At 43.4% G+C, this 17,654-nt stretch overlaps 1 protein-coding gene across 1 annotated transcript in view; it reads right to left on the bottom strand.

Annotated features, from left to right (window-relative positions):
* Positions 1-8,220: 8,220 nt before the first annotated feature.
* The window catches only part of ELOA (elongin A), a 42,602-nt gene continuing 33,168 nt past the window's right edge, over positions 8,221-17,654 (bottom strand). Inside the window, exon 11 of the mRNA XM_056556611.1 lies at positions 8,221-9,451. Coding sequence (XP_056412586.1) covers positions 9,390-9,451 — 62 coding nt within the window. The 3' untranslated portion in view covers positions 8,221-9,389. The remainder of the gene's footprint in view (positions 9,452-17,654) is intronic.

Below are 17,654 nucleotides of genomic sequence, written 5' to 3' on the forward strand. Positions count from 1 at the left end.
CTGCATTCACATCTTGTTTTTTACATACGGTGCCGGATCCGGCTGGGGGAGGGGAAAACCGGGCGCTCCCGTACCCCAGCCGCATCAGCCCGTAAATCCATTTACTTTAATGAGCCGACTGGAGTCAAACGGTGACTCCGGTCGGCTCAGTTTTGACCCGTATCCAGTTTTGTGACCGGACCTAAAACCGTAGTACACTACGGTTTTAGGTCCGGTTGGGAAACCGGATACGGGTCAAAACTGAGCCGACCGGAGTCACCGTTTGACTCCAGTCGGCTCATTAAAGTAAATGGATTTACGGGCTGATGCGGCTGGGGTACGGGAGCGCCCGGTTTTCCCCTCCCCCAGCCGGATCCAGCACCCGTATGTAAAAAACAAGATGTGAATGCAGCCTTAAACCGTATACATTTTTTTTTAACATGGGAGTCAATGGGAACCGTATGTGCGTAAGGTTCCATCCAGTTTTCACCATACGGTTTTTGACTTTGCACAGTTTTTTTTTTCTTGGAATTTCATTGTTTCAATAAAACAAGTGAAACTTTATTCATAATAGAGTGAAAAGTTCAAAACTTTTTCAAAAATTTTCTTTAAAAAAATGATTCAACTGGACATCATTTTTAAAACAGTATACAGTATTCAACCGTATACAGATAAAAATTTCTACACACGTTTGATACAGTTTAATCAGGTTTTGAGGAATCCGTTTTTTATCAAAAACCTGATACAGGAACTATATTGCAAAAATGTGGTGTGAACCCAGCCTAAGGCTAAGTTTCTACTTGTTTTTTTGTCCTGCGTTTTTGGGTTGGAAAAAGCGCAAGAAAAAACGCCTGGAAAAAACGCCAGTGCAATTTCCTGCATCTGGCGTTTTTTCTGGCATTTTTTCATTTGTGTGGAAATTGCTTTTTGGCACCCAAAATTTGTTGGGTACCAAAATAAATAAATAAATAAATAAAAGGATGCAGTAGTGATGGTAAAAGAATGTATTTAACAAAATTTATATTTTTTATAATGAAATTTATATTTTTTATAACGAAATTTTAATTAATTCTTAAGAAAGTGTGTGTAACGCCGAGCGCTCCGGGTCCCGCTCCTCCCCCGGAGCGCTCGCGGTGTTCTTCTCCTTGCAGCGCCCTGGTCAGACTCGCTGACCGGGAGCGCTGCTCTGTGTTTCTCAGCAGGGATGTAATCCCCGCGGCAGGACGTGCCTGCCTGCGGGTTGCATCCCATGTCTCTCACCTGCCCCGTCCCGGCGCGTGCAGCCCCGCTCTCTAGGGCGCGTGCCGGGTCTCTCAGATTTAAAGGGCCAGTGCACCATTAATTGGTGCCTGGCCCAATTAGTTCCAAGCACTCCCTACGCTATAAAAACCCACTTCCCCTTCCTATCCCTGCTGGATCTTGTTGCCTTGTGCCAGAGAAAGCGTCCCCGTGTGTCCATTGCCTGTGTTTCCTGACCGTTGCCGCCTGCCCTGACCTTCTGCTACATCTGACCTTCCTTCTTGCCTAGTCCTTGTGTATCGCGCTTGACTCAGCAGTCAGTGCCGCAGCAAGTCCATCCCACCTTGCGGCGGGCTCTGGTGAAAACCAGTAACCCCTTAGATTCCGTTCCCCTGGTACGGCCCACGCCATCACCTCACTGACACAGAGGATCCACTACCTGTGTCGTCCCCGCATACCAGTCTGGATCCTGACAGTGTGTGTGTGTGTTTCACTTTTTTTCCCTTCGCTTTTTTGACATTTTATAGGCAGTACTACTACTCCCTGCATAGAACACACTGTATACACTGTACACACTAATAGACATATCGCCCGATGTGATCGTCCATAATATAGCAGAGATGCGGAGCGGCTCTATACAGTGCTCACATCTATGCTCTTTACTCTGGCCAGTGATGTGAATAGAACATCATTCATATTTTCCGCCCAGAGTGGGGAATGGCCAGATGGTTCCAGCCAATCACCGCTCTCTGAGGGAAATATGAATGAGTGATGTTCTATTCATATCACTGGCCGGAGTATAGTGCAGAGATGTGAGTGCTGTATAGAGCCGCTCCACATCTCTGCAATAGAAAGGACGATCGCATCAGGTGTTAGGAGTGATACCCGCTGTGATGTTTCTATTACTGCAGGTACTACTACTCCCAACATGGAGTACACTCTGCTCCATGTTGGGAGCTGTAGTACCTGCAGTTAAGGAAAGATCACAGCAGATGTCACTCCTAACACCCGCTGTGATCCTCCTGTATAATGTATAGATGCGGCCAGCCGCTTTTCTATGGTCCCCTGCACTGACGTATATATACACCTATTCATATTTCCCTCAGAGAGTTGTGATTGGCTGGAACCATCTGGCCAATCACAGCTCTCTGCAGGAAATATGAATAGGTGTATATACACGGCAGTGCAGGGGACCATAGAAGAGCGGCCGGTCGCATCTATAAATTATACACGAGGATCGCAACGGAACCCGGGGCAATCAGTCAATTAGTATAGGTACTACTAATCCCATCATGGAACAGTGTGTGTAGTAGTGAGTAGTAGTACCACCTAAAAAATTAAGAATAAAAAGTGAAATACACACACACTACATTTTTTATTATTGTCGGCTATATTTTTTAGTGCCCTGCCCGCACACATAAATTGATCCCTGTTTAAAAATTTTAAAAATTTTGTTATAAAAAAGAAAAATTTCGTTATATACAATTTTTTCTATCACTACTGTATCTTTTTTATTATTATGTTTTAACGGTACCCAACGATATTTTATTAAAAATGGTATCTCCATCACTTTTTTGTATCGCTTAAGTCCAAAAGACAAAACCTGAAAAAACGCCAAAGTTAAACCCACATGACGTTTTTCTTGGCGTTTTTTTACTCCCATAGACTTCTATGGGAGAAAAAAGCAACAATTTCAGGGGGAAAAACGCCAGTGGCTCAACATGCTGCGATTTTGCTAAACCGCCAAGGAGCTAAAAAACGCCAAAAAAGAGTGAAAAAAGCCAAAAGGATTTAAAAAACGCCAAACTGAAAAACGTCAAGTGGAAAAATAATTTAGCGATTACTCATTGATTTACAGCTAACATCTGGCCAAAGCGTTTTTTGGTCGAAAAAACGCCATGCGATGCCCAAAAAAAAAAAAAAACAAGCAGGAACTTAGCCTAACAGATAAATGGCGCACAATGTATAAAAAAAACTTAAATCGGACCAATACTTTTGTTGTGCTTTTTAAGGGCACGATTGCACAATTTTGGGGTTTATTTAAAGCTAAACTCCTGTCTCTTGGGAGGCAGGATATTTGTGAAAATTTCACTCCGTCATCTAAACTTTTCACAAGACGTATAACTTTATTATCTGGTTTATGGTCTATGGCTGTATAAGGGCTCATTTTTTACTCCGAGATCTGTAGCTTTTATAGATGGGTATTAATTGATCCAATTTTTTTATAATAATTTTTTTCCTAACCTATGTAATTCACTGTACGGGAAAAAATAATGTTATATTTTAAAAGGCCAAAAATTCTGCATGCAGCAATACCAAAAATCTTTATGTCGTTGTTTTTTTTCTTATTTGGAAAAGGGGGAGATTTTTTGCACACAAGGAGACTTTTATAAGTAATTCTTGGATTGCTCTGACGGACAGGCCTGACGCTAGCCTAAGGCAGCTGCCTATGGCTAGGTTCACACTACAGAATTTCCGCCGGCAATTACGCTTTAAAATGGCAGACAGAAATTCCGCTTACTAAAATGTACTGTATTTCCGTTCACAAATTCACACTTCGGAATTTGTGAAGCGGAATTTGTGAACAGAAAATGAATGAAACTATATATGATGTTTGTATGTATGATAGATGTGTGTAAGCTAGAAGGATGTATGTATGATGTGTGTGTATAAATAATGCGTGGGGGGATCCGGAGGCGGCGTGGGTGTGTGTATGTATGTATTATGCGTGCAGGGGGGGTATGGATATGTGTGTAGGATGTGTGTGTATGTATCATAGATGTGTGCGTGTATGTATGATGTGTGAATGTATGACAGATGTGTGTACCTAAAAGGCACTGATGCTACTACTGCTACTTCCTAGTGGGGCTGCTGCTACTCTTACTACCTAAATGGGGTCTGTTACTACTTTATTTTTAGGGGGAAGGGGGCTTTTAATTCTATATATGGGGGGCTACAACTATATACTGGGGACTGCAACTTTATAAAGGGGGCTACTATCTACTCTGCTCATAAAAAAAGGGAACACTAAGATAACACATCCTAGATCTGAATGAATGAACTAATCATATGAAATACTTTCGTCTTTACATAGTTGAATGTGCTGACAACAAAATCACACAAAATTAATGGAAATCAAATTTATCAACCCATGGAGGTCTGGATATGGAGTCACACTCAAAATCAAAGTGGAAAACCACACTAATCCTTCAAACAAATCAAATTGAGGCCCAGGAATGTATGTGGCCTCCACGTGCCCGTATGACCTCCCTACAACGCCTGGGCATGCTCCTGATGAGCTGGTGGATGGTCTCCTGAGGGATGTCCTCCCAGACCTGGACTAAAGCATCCGCCAACTCCTGGACAGTCTGTGGTGCAACGTGGCGTTGGTGGATGGAGCGAGACATGATGTCCCAGATGTGCTCAATCGGATTCAGGTCTGGGGAACGGGCGGGCCAGTCCATAGCATCAATGCCTTCCTCTTGCAGGAACTGCTGACACACACTACAGCCACATGAGGTCTAGCATTGTCTTGCATTAGGAGGAACCCAGGGCCAACTGCACCAGCATAAGGTCTCACAAGGGGTCTGAGGATCTCATCTCGGTACCTAATGGCAGTCAGGCTACCTCTGGCAAGCACATGGAGGACTGTGCAGCCCCCCCCAAAGAAATGCCACCCCACACCATTACTGACCCTCCGCCAAAGCGGTCATGCTGGAGGATGTTGCAGGTAGTAGAATTTACTCCACTGCGTTTCCATACTCTGTCATATGTGCTCAGTGTGAACCTGCTTTCATCTGTGAAGAGCACAGGGCACCAGTGGCAAATTTGCCAATCTTGGTGTTCTCTGGCAAATGCCAAATGTCCTGCACTGTGTTGGACTGTAAGCACAACCCCGACCTGTGGACGTCGGGCCCTCATGCTGGGTTGTTACCCTCCTACAGCCTCCTCCACGTCTCCTGATGTACTGGCCTGTCTCCTGGTAGCGCCTCCATGCTCTGGACACTACGCTGACAGACACAGCAAACCTTCTTGCCACAGCTCTCATTAATGTGCCATCCTGGATGAGCTGCACTATCTGAGCCACTTGTGGAGGTTGTAGACTCAGTATCATGCTACCACTAAAGTGAAAGCACTGCCATCATTCAAAAGGGGATAAAACATCAGTTAGGAAGCATAGGAATTGAGAAGTGGTCTGTGGTCACCACCTGCAGAACCACTTCTTTATTGGGGATGTCTTGCTAATTGCCTATAATTTCCACCTGTTGTCTGTTCCATTTGCACAACAGCATGTGACATTGATTGTCAATCAGTGTTGCATCCTGAGTGGACAGTGGGATTTCATAGAAGTGTGATTGACTTGGAGGTACATTGTGTATTTTTTTGAGCAGTGTACAATGGGACATACCTACAGGGAGTAACCCCTACTTATAGGTGGCTGCTACTGCCTACAGGGAGTAAATGCCCACAGCTATCTACACGGGGACCAGCCGACAGGTGGCATTTACCTACTCTGGACACCTCCGTAATGGGGGAAACCATGTGAAGGGATCTACTTAATAGTCCCTACTCTTAGAAGTCCCTACTCTTCCCCCAATCCTCTTATCTACCCACTCTACTGTGTTATACACCAAGGGGGGGGGGGGGGAGGTAGTATTACTGTACAGAGTGCTATAGTTGCTTAAAAAGCGCACAGCCTAAAATGTTTGTCTGGCAGGTTCTGTGGAGACGAGTTGTGGCTGGAAGAAACTCTATTAGCAGATTGCCTCTTGCTATCATAGAAACCAATTTCCACCAAGTTTCAGTGCTGAGACCCCACCAGCAAGCAGGGAGAAGCCCGCAGCAGCGCACTTCAGTCCCCAGCTCACAGCATTTTCTGTCCAGCTACTCTTGCTGAACCCATAGACCAGTGTTTTCCAACTAGGGTGCCTCCAGCTGTTGCAAAACAGCCTATGGCTGTCCGGGCATGCTGGGAGTTGTAGTTTTTCAAAAGCTGGAGGCACCCTAGTTGGGAAACACTGCCCTAGACTTATAAATGGGCTGTCTAGCTTTTCTGGAATGTGCTTATCCCTACTGTTTCTCGTAAACTGTGGGGGTCTCAGCACTGGGACTCAAACCTATCAAAACTTTAGACACTCTCAATAAAACTAATTTTTGCTATTGCACTCCTTATGGTAAATGAAAAATATTTCTAATATACTTTGTTTAAAAAAAATGAAGTTTTCTATGTTTTATTTGTGCTTAAAAAAGCTCAAGAGCACATTTTCCCCCAATTCATACACAGACTTTGGACCAAGGTCCAAACACAGGAAGTGCCGCCTGGAGTGCTGAGGGGGGGGGGGGGGGGGGGGGTGTCCAGCCTCATCCAATCATAGCTCCTCTCACACATAACTGCCATATGCTGTTGGCTGGACAAACCCCCCCCCCCCCCCCCAGCACTCTAGGCGGCACTTCCTGTGTTTGGACTTTGGTCCAAAGTCTGTGTATGAGTTGGGGGAAAATGTGCTCTTGAGCTTTTTTAAGCACAAATAAAAGATAGAAAACTTCATTTTTTTTAAACAAAGTATATTAGAAATATTTTTCATTTACCATAAGGAGTGCAATAGCAAAAATTAGTTTTAATGAGAGTGCCCATTTAAGTCAAGTAACAAGCTAGTCAGTGAGGACTACAAGTCCCATAGTGCCCAGAATCAAACGTGGTTCTTTGTGCATCCTTCATTGAACATTGCATTAAAAATTTACTGTTCCTGTTTATCCTGCAAGTTGCTGAAAGTAAAGTTTAAGTGGTTACCTCAACCTGGCATTTGAGGTGTTTTTTCACCCGGTGCCTGGCACAAGCAACTGCTTTTCCTTGGTGGGGCAGTGTGCAGGCTGGCTAGGATGCAGAGGGTCGGCATTAGGTGGCAGGGCAGTGTGCAGGCTGGAAGGGCGAAGGAAGGGTCCGCGTTAGGGGATGTGCAGGCTGGGAAGGGTTCATGTTACGGGGTAGTGCGGTGTGTGGGCTGCAAAGGGCGCAGGGAGGGTCTGCGGTAGGTGGCAGGGCGGTGTGCAGGATGGTAAGGGCGCAGGGAGGGTCTGCGGTAGGTGGCAGGGTGGCGTGCAGGATGGTAAGGGTGCAGGGAGGGTCTGTGGTAGGTGGCAGGGTGGCGTGCAGGATGGTAAGGGTGCAGGGAGGGTCCGTGTTGGGGAGCGGGGCAGTGTTTGGGCTAGTAAGGATGCAGGGAGGGTTCACATTCTGTGTGGGGCGGTGTGCGGGCTGGTTAGGGTGCAGGGAGGGTCTACGTTAGCGGGGGAGGCGATGTGGGAGCTGGGAAAGGTGCAAGCAGGGTCCGCATTTGAGGCAGCAATAAAGATATGAAGTTTGAAAGGTGACCTGTAAGAAGTCCCCTGGGTGGGAGCCGTCCTCTTCTAGTCCCATCTGCTCGGGCTGTAATTATGCCCACCTCAGTGTGATGGTGTGTGGGAAGGCATGAAACATCTGATGGAAACACAAATGACTGGTTACCCTCAGGTTGATTCCTGGCAGGCACAAGTAGAACAAAAAAGGCTCTTAATTATGGTCTATATGGTATATGCCATGATTAAGAACCTTACTGGTTCAAAACGCGCTGGTGTTTCATTTGCCTTTTTGATTAGTTTTGTTTTTTGTCTTTTTTAAATTATACTATATCAAATTTTAGAAGTTAACTACCCTTAGGAGCTGGAGACACTTAGCCTTTTTGTTACATGTGGTAATTGTAAGCCAGCATGGTGCACTGCACATAAGCATGTGACTGGCACCTTTTGAATGGCCTTTCTGTGTGTTACCATAGTACCAAGCAGTCACTCCAATGCCATTATGAATAGTAGGCGGGCAAGTAGCTCTTCATTAGTGTATTGTACCTGTGGAAACGTATATAACAGCTTACCTTCATCCTGCTGTGAACTGCTATTTGAATCTGCCATTGTAGCAGTAAGTATGGGCTTTTTCTGTGATTTCAACCATAGGGGGCACACAAGACATTCAGTATTCACATTTTATTAAGAGCCAGGTAAAATCATTTGCATATATAAGTCTAGTTAAAACTTGTAATCTTCTTGAAACCACAAAAAGGATTTTATTTACATAAAGCAAAAGCTCACATAAAAGACCTAAAGTTTATAGCCCCTGCCCAATAGCTACGGGTAAATGTAAAGTGGGATCTGCAAAATCCACAATATACTCATTTCACAAATGACCTACACTAGACAGCAAGTGTCTGACACTGCTATTTAAGTATTAGGAGTAGAAACCCCATCTGCAATGGTCAAAAATACTGAGAGCTGCCACATAGGAACTTATGTGTCTAGGATACCTAAGAGCCTGTTTAAAAAATACATATCTGTCTGAGAACTGAAATGTAGGAAAAGTCCATGCAGCGCAAGACTATGCCTTTCCAGTGATGAACAGAAAGTTCTTTTTGAGTTGGCAATGAAAATAAATGATGGAAACGGTGACCCTAAAAGGATTAAATTACAAATTCAAACACACATTGAAATATAGAGTCTACAGAGAAGTCCCAGCTTTGAAGCAGCATGTGTGTGGAGGTGGGGGACACCAATTTTATGTCACAGAACAATTCTGCAAAATAATTCACGACAAATATTACATGACACTGCAACAGTAAAACGTCAAATCCATGACAGGACTGCTAAGTACATGTTAGTCATCGAGGCATCCAAAGAGCAGTACATTTCCTTTCTTGGTTCCTTCCAACTGTACAAAAAAAAAAAGTAACCTTTGTACCTAATTCTTTTATAGGAAACCGCACAAAAATAGTATTTTCTAATTTGTATTTTTTTCTAATCAGTAAAAAAACTGATTTTCGCATGAGAAAAGGACATTAGTGTAGCACACAGATTATTCCCCAACATGATCTTGTGGCTTTCTAGGGTGGTAAAGTCAGGATCCATGTCTGTGACAGAGACGGGGACATGTCTGCAAAATAACTGGAATCCCGCAGAGCCACAGGACTGAGAGGTGGAAGAAACATATTAGAAACATGAGTATAACAGCATGTTGGGCATAAGGAGACGGTAAGGTGAAGGGAAACACTTTCAGGTGCTGATGGGTCCATTCTGCCATTTAATAAAGGCTTTCCAGTGCAATAATCCCTTCCCACCACCAAAAAAAGTTCATTCTCTTCCTTATTTTATCGTCGGGAGAAACGGTTCTTGAAAGCTTTTATTGTTTTGGCCATCATTGGAGCAACCTCTGAAAGACACAAGCAAAAGGATTGTCTTATAAGGCATACATAATATGCTGTATATCTGTAGAACACATGCACTGACAGAATGAAATCTTAAAGTGGGTTCAGTCCTATTGCACTGACACCACCCACCGGGCTACAGAAGAATTAGGGTTAAAGAATAGAGGAGCAACTCATAGATGAGACGACTGGATCATTCTTCCTAATATCTGGTGATGCTGGTTCTGGTACTTCATCACACTGATGTTGTACTCAAGGCTGGTGTCAGTACTCAACAAGGTCAGGCAGTCACTGGGAACGGCTAAAGGAGCCAGGACCCACTGCTGCTCCCTACTTTGAATGTATGCACTGTATAGTTCTAATGTACTGTGTAGTCTCTTCTATACTTAAAGGGGTACTCTGGTGAAAAACACATTTTTTTTAATCAACTGTAGCCAGAAAGTTAAACAGATTTCTAAATTACTTCTATTTAAAAATCTTTATCCTTTCAGTACTTATCAGCTGCTGTATGCTTCCGAGGAAGTTGAGTTGTTCTTTTCTGTCTGACCCCAGTGCTCTCTGCTGACACCTCTGTCCATGTCCGAACTGTCAAGAGCAGGATAGGTTTGCTATGGGGATTTGCTCCTGCTCTGGACAGTTCCTGACATGGACAGAGGTGTCAGCAGTGAGAACTGTGGTCAGACAGAAAAGAACAACTCAACTTCCTCTGGAACATACAGCAGCTGATAAGTACTGAAAGGATTAAGCTTTTTAAATAGAAGTAATTTACAAATCTGTTTAACTTTCTGGCAACCTTTGATAAAAAAAAAAAAAAAAAAAAAAAAAAGTTTTTCTCCGGAGTACCCCTTTAACTTTTATTTAAATCTTCTTTTACTAGGTGAAGAAGACCTGCTGTATGGGAGAAAAAACTATTACAGTAATGGAAGGTCCCCGACTTCTATTCCAAACAAATTCTCTCCCCAAAAGATCAATGGCGCTCCTTCCTTTCTGAGCATTGTAGTGCGCCAGCAGAGCACTTGACGTCCACACATGGGGTATTTCCATACTCAGAAGAAATGGGGTTACAACTTTTGGGGGGCATTTTCTCCTATTACTTGTAAAAATGTGAAATTTGGCTCACTGGATCCCTTGTTACATTCCTTGAGGGGTGTAGTTTCCAAAATAGTATGCCATGTGTTTTTTTTTTTTTTGCTGTTCTGGCACCATAGGGGCTTCCTAAATGTGACATGCCCCCCAAAACCATTTCAGCAAAATTCACTCTCCAAAATCCTATTGTCGCTCCTTCCCTTCTGAGCCTGAAACTGAACTGGTCCCTGAAAAAATCCGATTTTGAAATTTTCCTGAAAAATTGGAAAATTGTTGCTGAATTTTGAAGGCCTCTAATGTCTTTCAAAAGTAAAAACACATCAACTTTATGATGCAAACATAAAGTAGACATATTGTATTTGTGAATAAATATAAAATGTATTTGGAATATTCATTTTCCTTACAAGCAGAGAGTTTCAAAGTTAGAAAAATGCAAAATTTTCATGAAATTTGGGGATTTTTCACCAAGAAACGATGCAAGTAATGACGAAAATTTAACACTATGGTAAAGTAGAATATGTCACGAAAAAACAATCTCGGAATCAGAATAAAAGGTAAAAGCATCCCAGAGTAATTAATGCATAAAGTGACAGTGGTCAGAATTGCAAAAAAGGGCTCAGTCCTTAAGGTGAAAAAGGGCTCAGTCCTTAAGGGGTTAAATGGACCCTTTCCACATTTTTATTATTGTCGGCTACATTTTTAGTTCCCTGCCCACCCACATAAATTGATCCCTGTTTAAAAATGAATAAAAAATTTGGGTTATAAAAAATATAAATTTCGTTAAGTACAATTTTTTCCAACCCTACCGCATCCTTTATTTATTTTTATTTTTGTGGTACCCAACATATTTGTTAAAAGGCGCCAAAGGGGCCAAAAATGCAATTTCCACTCAAAGGCAAAAATGCCCAAAAAAACCTCAGTGGAATCCTAGCCTAAAGCTGGCTGCCCCACTAAACTAATTAAGGGAAGAAGGGTCTCAGTGAGAGAAGTGACCAAATACCAAATGGTCACTCTGGCGGAGCTCCAAAGGTCCTGTGTGCAGATGGCAGACTGTGCCATGTATCCTGACAGATACAGGCTGTCAGAGCATGATGGGTAGTTTTGCACCAGCTGGAGGCACTTTGGTTGGGAAAAACTCCGTTACAGACACCTGGTGGGGTGTTTACTTCCAACATTCTAATATGACAGATGTTATGATTCATGTCTGTATCTTGCCTATTTCTGGCCATTTAATGTGTTGTATACAGTATTTTTATACTTGCACATTTGTTACTAAAAAAGATTAACCCGTTCAGGACCCATGACGTAACGGTACGTTCCGACACCCTGGGTCTTAAAGGACCCATGACGTACAGTTACGTCATGGGCAGTTCCGGTCCCCGCCGTGCGCCGGGCGGGGATCGGAGTGGGATGCCTGCTGAAATCATTCAGCAGGCATCCCGTGCAAATGCCCAGGGGGGTCATCAGACCCCCCCCATGTCGGCGATCGTGGCAAATCGCAAGTGAATTCACACTTGCGATTTGCGCGATTCCGGGTCATTACGGGTCTATAGTGACCCGGTGACCCGGAATGTAAGGGGGATCGCGGGTGTCTAAGACACCCACGATCCCCCTGAAGCGATAGGAGTGAGGTGGCACGGGTGCTACCCCTCCTATCCCTGCTATTGGTGGTCTAGACGCGACCACCAATAGCAGATCGGGGGCGGGGGGGTTTACTTTCGTTTTCCCCGTCCTGCCCACCCACAATAGGCGGGGCAGAACGGGGAAAACGAAGAGGACCGGCGCCGAAGATCCACTTACCGATCCGGGCGGGCGACGGAGGCTGCGGGCGACGGAGATCGGCGGGCGGCGATGACGTGCGGCTGGATCTGACGGAAGCCGGTGAGTTGCCTAGCAACATCTGGAGGGTACAGTTTGAGACCATTATATAGTGGTCCCTAAACTGTAGCCCTCCAGATCTTGCCAAACTACAACTCCTAGCATTCCCAAACAACTGTTTGCTGTCAGGGCATGCTGGAAATTGTAGTTTTGCAACAGCTGGAGGACCACAGTTTGGAGATCACTTTGCAGTGTTCTCTAAAACTGTAGCCCTCCAGATGTTGCAAAACTGCAAATCCCAGCATGTCCAAACAGCAATCGGCTGTCTCGGCATGCTGGGAGTTGTAGTTGCGTACCTCCAGCTATTACATAACTACTTCTCCCAGCATGCCTGTCGGTGATCAGTACATGCTGGGAGTTGTAGTTTTGCAACAGCTGGAGGCACACTGGTTAGAAAATGCTGAGTTAGGTAACAGAACCTAACTGAAGGTTTTCCAACCAGTGTGCCTTCAGCTGTTGCAAAAGTACAACTCCCAGCATGCACGGTCTGTCAGTACATGCTGGGAGTTGCAGTTTTGAAACAGCTGGAGGTTTGCCCCCCATGTGAACGTACAGGGTACATTCACACGGGCAGGCTTACAGTAAGTTTCCTGCTTCAAGTTTGGGCTGCAGCTCAAACTCTTAGCGGGAAACTCACCGTAACACGCCAGTGTGAATGTACCCTAAAAACCCTACACTAACACATAATAAAGAGTAAAACACTACATATACACCCCCTTACACTGTCCCACCCAATAAAAATGAAAACCGTAATGTATGGCAGTGTTTCCAAAACGGAGCCTTCAGCTGTTGCAAAACAACAACTCCCAGCATTTCCGGACAGCCACTGACTGTCCAGGCATGCTGGGAATTTAGCAACAGCTGGAGGCACCCTGTTTGGGAATCACTGGCGTAGAATACCCCTATGTCCACCCCTATGCGATCCCTAATTTAGTCCTCAAATGCGCATGGCGCTCTCTCACTTCAGAGCCCTGTCGTATTTCAAGGAAACAGTTTAGGGCCACATATGGGGTATCTCCGAACTCAGGAGAAATTGTACTACAAATATTGGGGGCTTTTTCTCCTTTTACCCCTTATGAAAAGGAAAAGTTGGGGCTACACCAGCTTGTTAGTGTAAAAAAAAATAAAAAATTTACACTAACATGCTGGTGTTGCCCTATACTTTTTATTTTCACAAGCATTAAAAGGAAAAAAAGACCCCCAAAATTTGTAACGCAATTTCTCCTGAGTACGGAAATACCCCATATGCTGGCGTAAAATGCTCTGCGGGCGCACAACAAGGCTCAGGAGTGAGAGCGCACTATGTACATTTGAGGCCTAAATTGGTGATTTGCACAGGGGTGGATGATTTTACAGCGGTTCTGACATAAACGCAAAAATATAAATACCCACATGTGACCCCATTTTGGAAACTACACCCCTCATGTAATGTAATAAGGGGTACAATGAGCATTTACGCCCCACAGGTGTCTTGACAGATTTTTGGAACAGTGGTCCGTGAAAATGAAAAATTAAATTTTTCATTTGCACAGCCCACTATTCCAAAGATCTGTCAAACGCCAGTGGGGTGTAAATACTCACTGCACCCCTTATTAAATTCTGTGAGGGGTGTAGTTTCCAAAATAGGGTCACATGTGGGGGGGTCCACTGTTCTGGCACCACGGGAGGCTTTGTAAACGCACATGGCCCCTGACTTCCATTCCAAAAATTTTTTTCCCAAAAGCTCAATGGCGCTCCTTCTCTTCTGAGCATTGTAGTGCGCCAGCAGAGCACTTGACGTCCACACATGGGGTATTTCCATACTCAGAAGAGATGGGGTTACAAATTTTGGGGGGTCTTTTCTGCTATTAACCCTTGCAAAACTGTGAAATTTGGGGGGAAGCGCACATTTTAGTGAAATTATTATTATTTTTTTTACATATGCAAAAGTCGTGAAACCCCTGTGGGGTATTAAGGCTCACTTTATTCCTTGTTACGTTCCTCAAGGGGTCTAGTTTCCAAAATGGTATGCCATGTGTTTTTTTTTTTGCTGTTCTGGCACCACAGGGGCTTCCTAAATGCGACATGCCCCCCGAGCAAAATTTGCTCTCAAAAAGCCAAATATGACTCCTTCTCTTCTGAGCATTGTAGTTCACCCGTAGTTCACTTCAGGTCAACTTATGGGGTACCTCCATACTCAGAAGAGATGGGGTTACAAATTTTGGGAGGTCTTTTCTGCTATTAACCCTTGCAAAAAATTGAAATTTTGGGGGGAAACACACATTTTAGTGAAAAAAAAAATTTTTTTTTTACATATGCAAAAGTCGTGAAACACCTGTGGGGTATTAAGGCTCACTTTATTCCTTGTTATGTTCCTCAAGGGGTCTAGTTTCCAAAATGGTATGGCATGTGTTTTTTTTTTTTGCTGTTCTGGCACCATAGGGGCTTCCTAAAGGCAACATGCCCCCCAAAAACCATTTCAGAAAAACGTACTCTCCAAAATCCCCTTGTCGCTCCTTCCCTTCTGAGTCCTCTACTGCGCCCGCCGAACAATTTACATAGACATATGAGGTATGTGCTTACTCGAGAGAAATTGGGCTACAAACATAAGTATAAATTTGCTCCTTTTACCCCTTGTAAAAATTCAAAAATTGGGTCTACAAGAACATGCGAGTGTAAAAAATGAAGATTGTGAATTTTCTCCTTCACTTTGCTGCTATTCCCGTGAAACATCTAAAGGGTTAAAACACTTACTGAATGTCATTTTGAATACTTTAGGGGGTGCAGTTTTTGTAATGGAGTCATTTGTGGGGTATTTCTAATATGAAGACCCTTCAAATCCACTTCAAACCTGAACTGGTCCCTGAAAAATTGTGAGTTTGAAAATTTTGTGAAAAATTGGAAAATTGCTGCTGAACTTTGAAGCCCTCTGGTGTCTTCCAAAAGTAAAAACTTGTCAATTTTATGATGCAAACATAAAGTAGACATATTGTATATGTGAATCAAAATTTTTTTTATTTGTAATATCCATTTTCCGTACAAACAGAGAGCTTCAAAGTTAGAAAAATGCAAAATTTTCAAATTTTTCATCAAATTTTGGGATTTTTCACCAAGAAATGATGCAAGTTACCACAAAATTTTACCACTATGTTAAAGTAGAATATGTCACGAAAAAACAATCTCGGAATCAGAATGATAGATAAAAGCATCCCAGAGTTATTAATGTTTAAAGTGACAGTGGTCAGATGTTCAAAAAATGGCCGGGTCCTACAGTGAAAATTGGCTGGGTCCTTAAGGGGTTAAGATCTTATATTAACAAAAAAGAACACATTGAGATAACATTAGTACCATATACAGTATCTAATAATTCAAATGCATGTGGCAGGAGAATACAAGCTCTGTGTATATGTAAAGACTTGGCAAAGTTTTAACAAACATTGGTTATTTTCTTTCTGAATAGTCCCACTTTTCAGATGTCTATGTAAGTTCTGGCAGTTCAGTGAATAGATAACACAGAGATTCAGTACGGTACGGCACCAGCATGTACTGAATCTCTGTGTTATCTATTCACTGAACTGCCAGAACTTACATAGACATCTGAAAAGTGGGACTATTCAGAAAGAAAATAACCAATGTTTGTACACCCAGAGTAATTCTGCAGTTCATGCTCTGCTGGGACCTTTCAGCCATAACCCCCCTGCTATAAACAGGAGCTGCAAATAATATAGCAATGACTTGACAGTAAACAGATCTATCCACTATAACCCTTGCTTCTCCACTATGACTCGTAATATGATGTGGCAGTGAGGCAGCATTCTTTGATTGGCATTGTGGTGGGGCAGGGTTGGCACACAAAATAAATGCATGTAAGGCAAACTTTTACTTAAAGGGGTACTCCGGCCCAAAGACATCTTATCCCCTATCCAAAGGATAGGGGATAAAATGTCTGATTGCGGGGGTCCTGCCGCTGGGGACCCCCGCAATCTAGCATGCAGCACCCACATGTAAGCACTGCAGGAAGCGCTGCACGCTCTCAGTCGTCTCAGACTTGCATTGAGGGGGCGGGGCGTGACGTCACACGGGCGGAGTCATGATGCCACGATACTCCTTCCCCGTGGTCAGGAGGCACTGAGAACCTCCAGCGCTTCCTGCAGTGCTTACAGGTGGGTGCTGCATGCTAGATTGCAGGTGTCCCCAGCAGCGGGACCCCCATGATCAGACATCTTATCCCTTATCCTTTGGATAGGCGATAAGATGTCTTGGGGCCGGAGTACCCCTTTAAAAGGGTACTCCAGTGGAAAACATTTTTTTTAAATCAACTTGTTCCAGAAAGTTAAACATATTTGCAAATTCCTTCTATTTAAAAATCTTAATCCTTCCAGTACTGATCAGCTGCTGTATGCTACAGAGGAAGTTCTTTTCTTTTTGAATTTCTTTTCTGTCTGACCACAGTGCTCTCTGCTGACACCTCTGTCCATGTCATCCAGAGCAGGAGCAAATCCCCATAGCAAACCTCTCCTGCTCTGGACAGTTCCTGACATGGACAGAGGTGTCAGCAGAGAGCACTGTGGTCAGACAGAAAATAAATTAAAAAAGAAAATAACTTCTTCTGTAGCATACAGCAGCTTGTAAATATTAGAAAGGATTAATATTTTTAATAGAAGTCATTTACAAATCTGTGTAACTTTCTGGCACCAGTTAATTTTGTAATTTTTTTTTTAAACGTTTTAAATGGGGTTCTGCTCGGAGCAATTCATTCTGCAACGGTGCTGAATATTATATCTGTGTCATAAATTTGCATTTTCTTAAATATTTGCATCAGGCAGAAGAGAAAGATGTATTGTAGAAAGCAAAATGGACTGTGTAAAGCTAAGTGGGTGGATTATGGGAAGCTGGGTAGTTGTTCCTAGGTAGCCTTTTTCCTGTAGATTTGCAGCAGAAAAGATAGATGGGTAAATTGTAGAAATTAAGGCACTTGATGAATAAATTCTGAAAAACTGGGTAGTTGTTTCAAGATCAAAAAGCTGTGTGTATAAGCAGTTTCCACAACAAGGGAGACAACTATGAAAGATGAGCCAAGTACATCTAGAATATGGGAAGAAAGGACTGGTACGGGGGTGACAATTCACTCTGTAGGATGAGGCAACAGCCACAGCACCGAAACAAAACTTTTCGGCTCCTCCTCTCATGTTATCCAGGACCTTCTGCTGCAGAACAGAAATGCATGCAGCATCCACATGTAGATTGGTAGACGAGTAAATTGGT

Source organism: Hyla sarda, chromosome 2, assembly GCF_029499605.1.
Source record: "Hyla sarda isolate aHylSar1 chromosome 2, aHylSar1.hap1, whole genome shotgun sequence".
In the NCBI taxonomy this organism is placed as follows: domain Eukaryota; kingdom Metazoa; phylum Chordata; class Amphibia; order Anura; family Hylidae; genus Hyla; species Hyla sarda.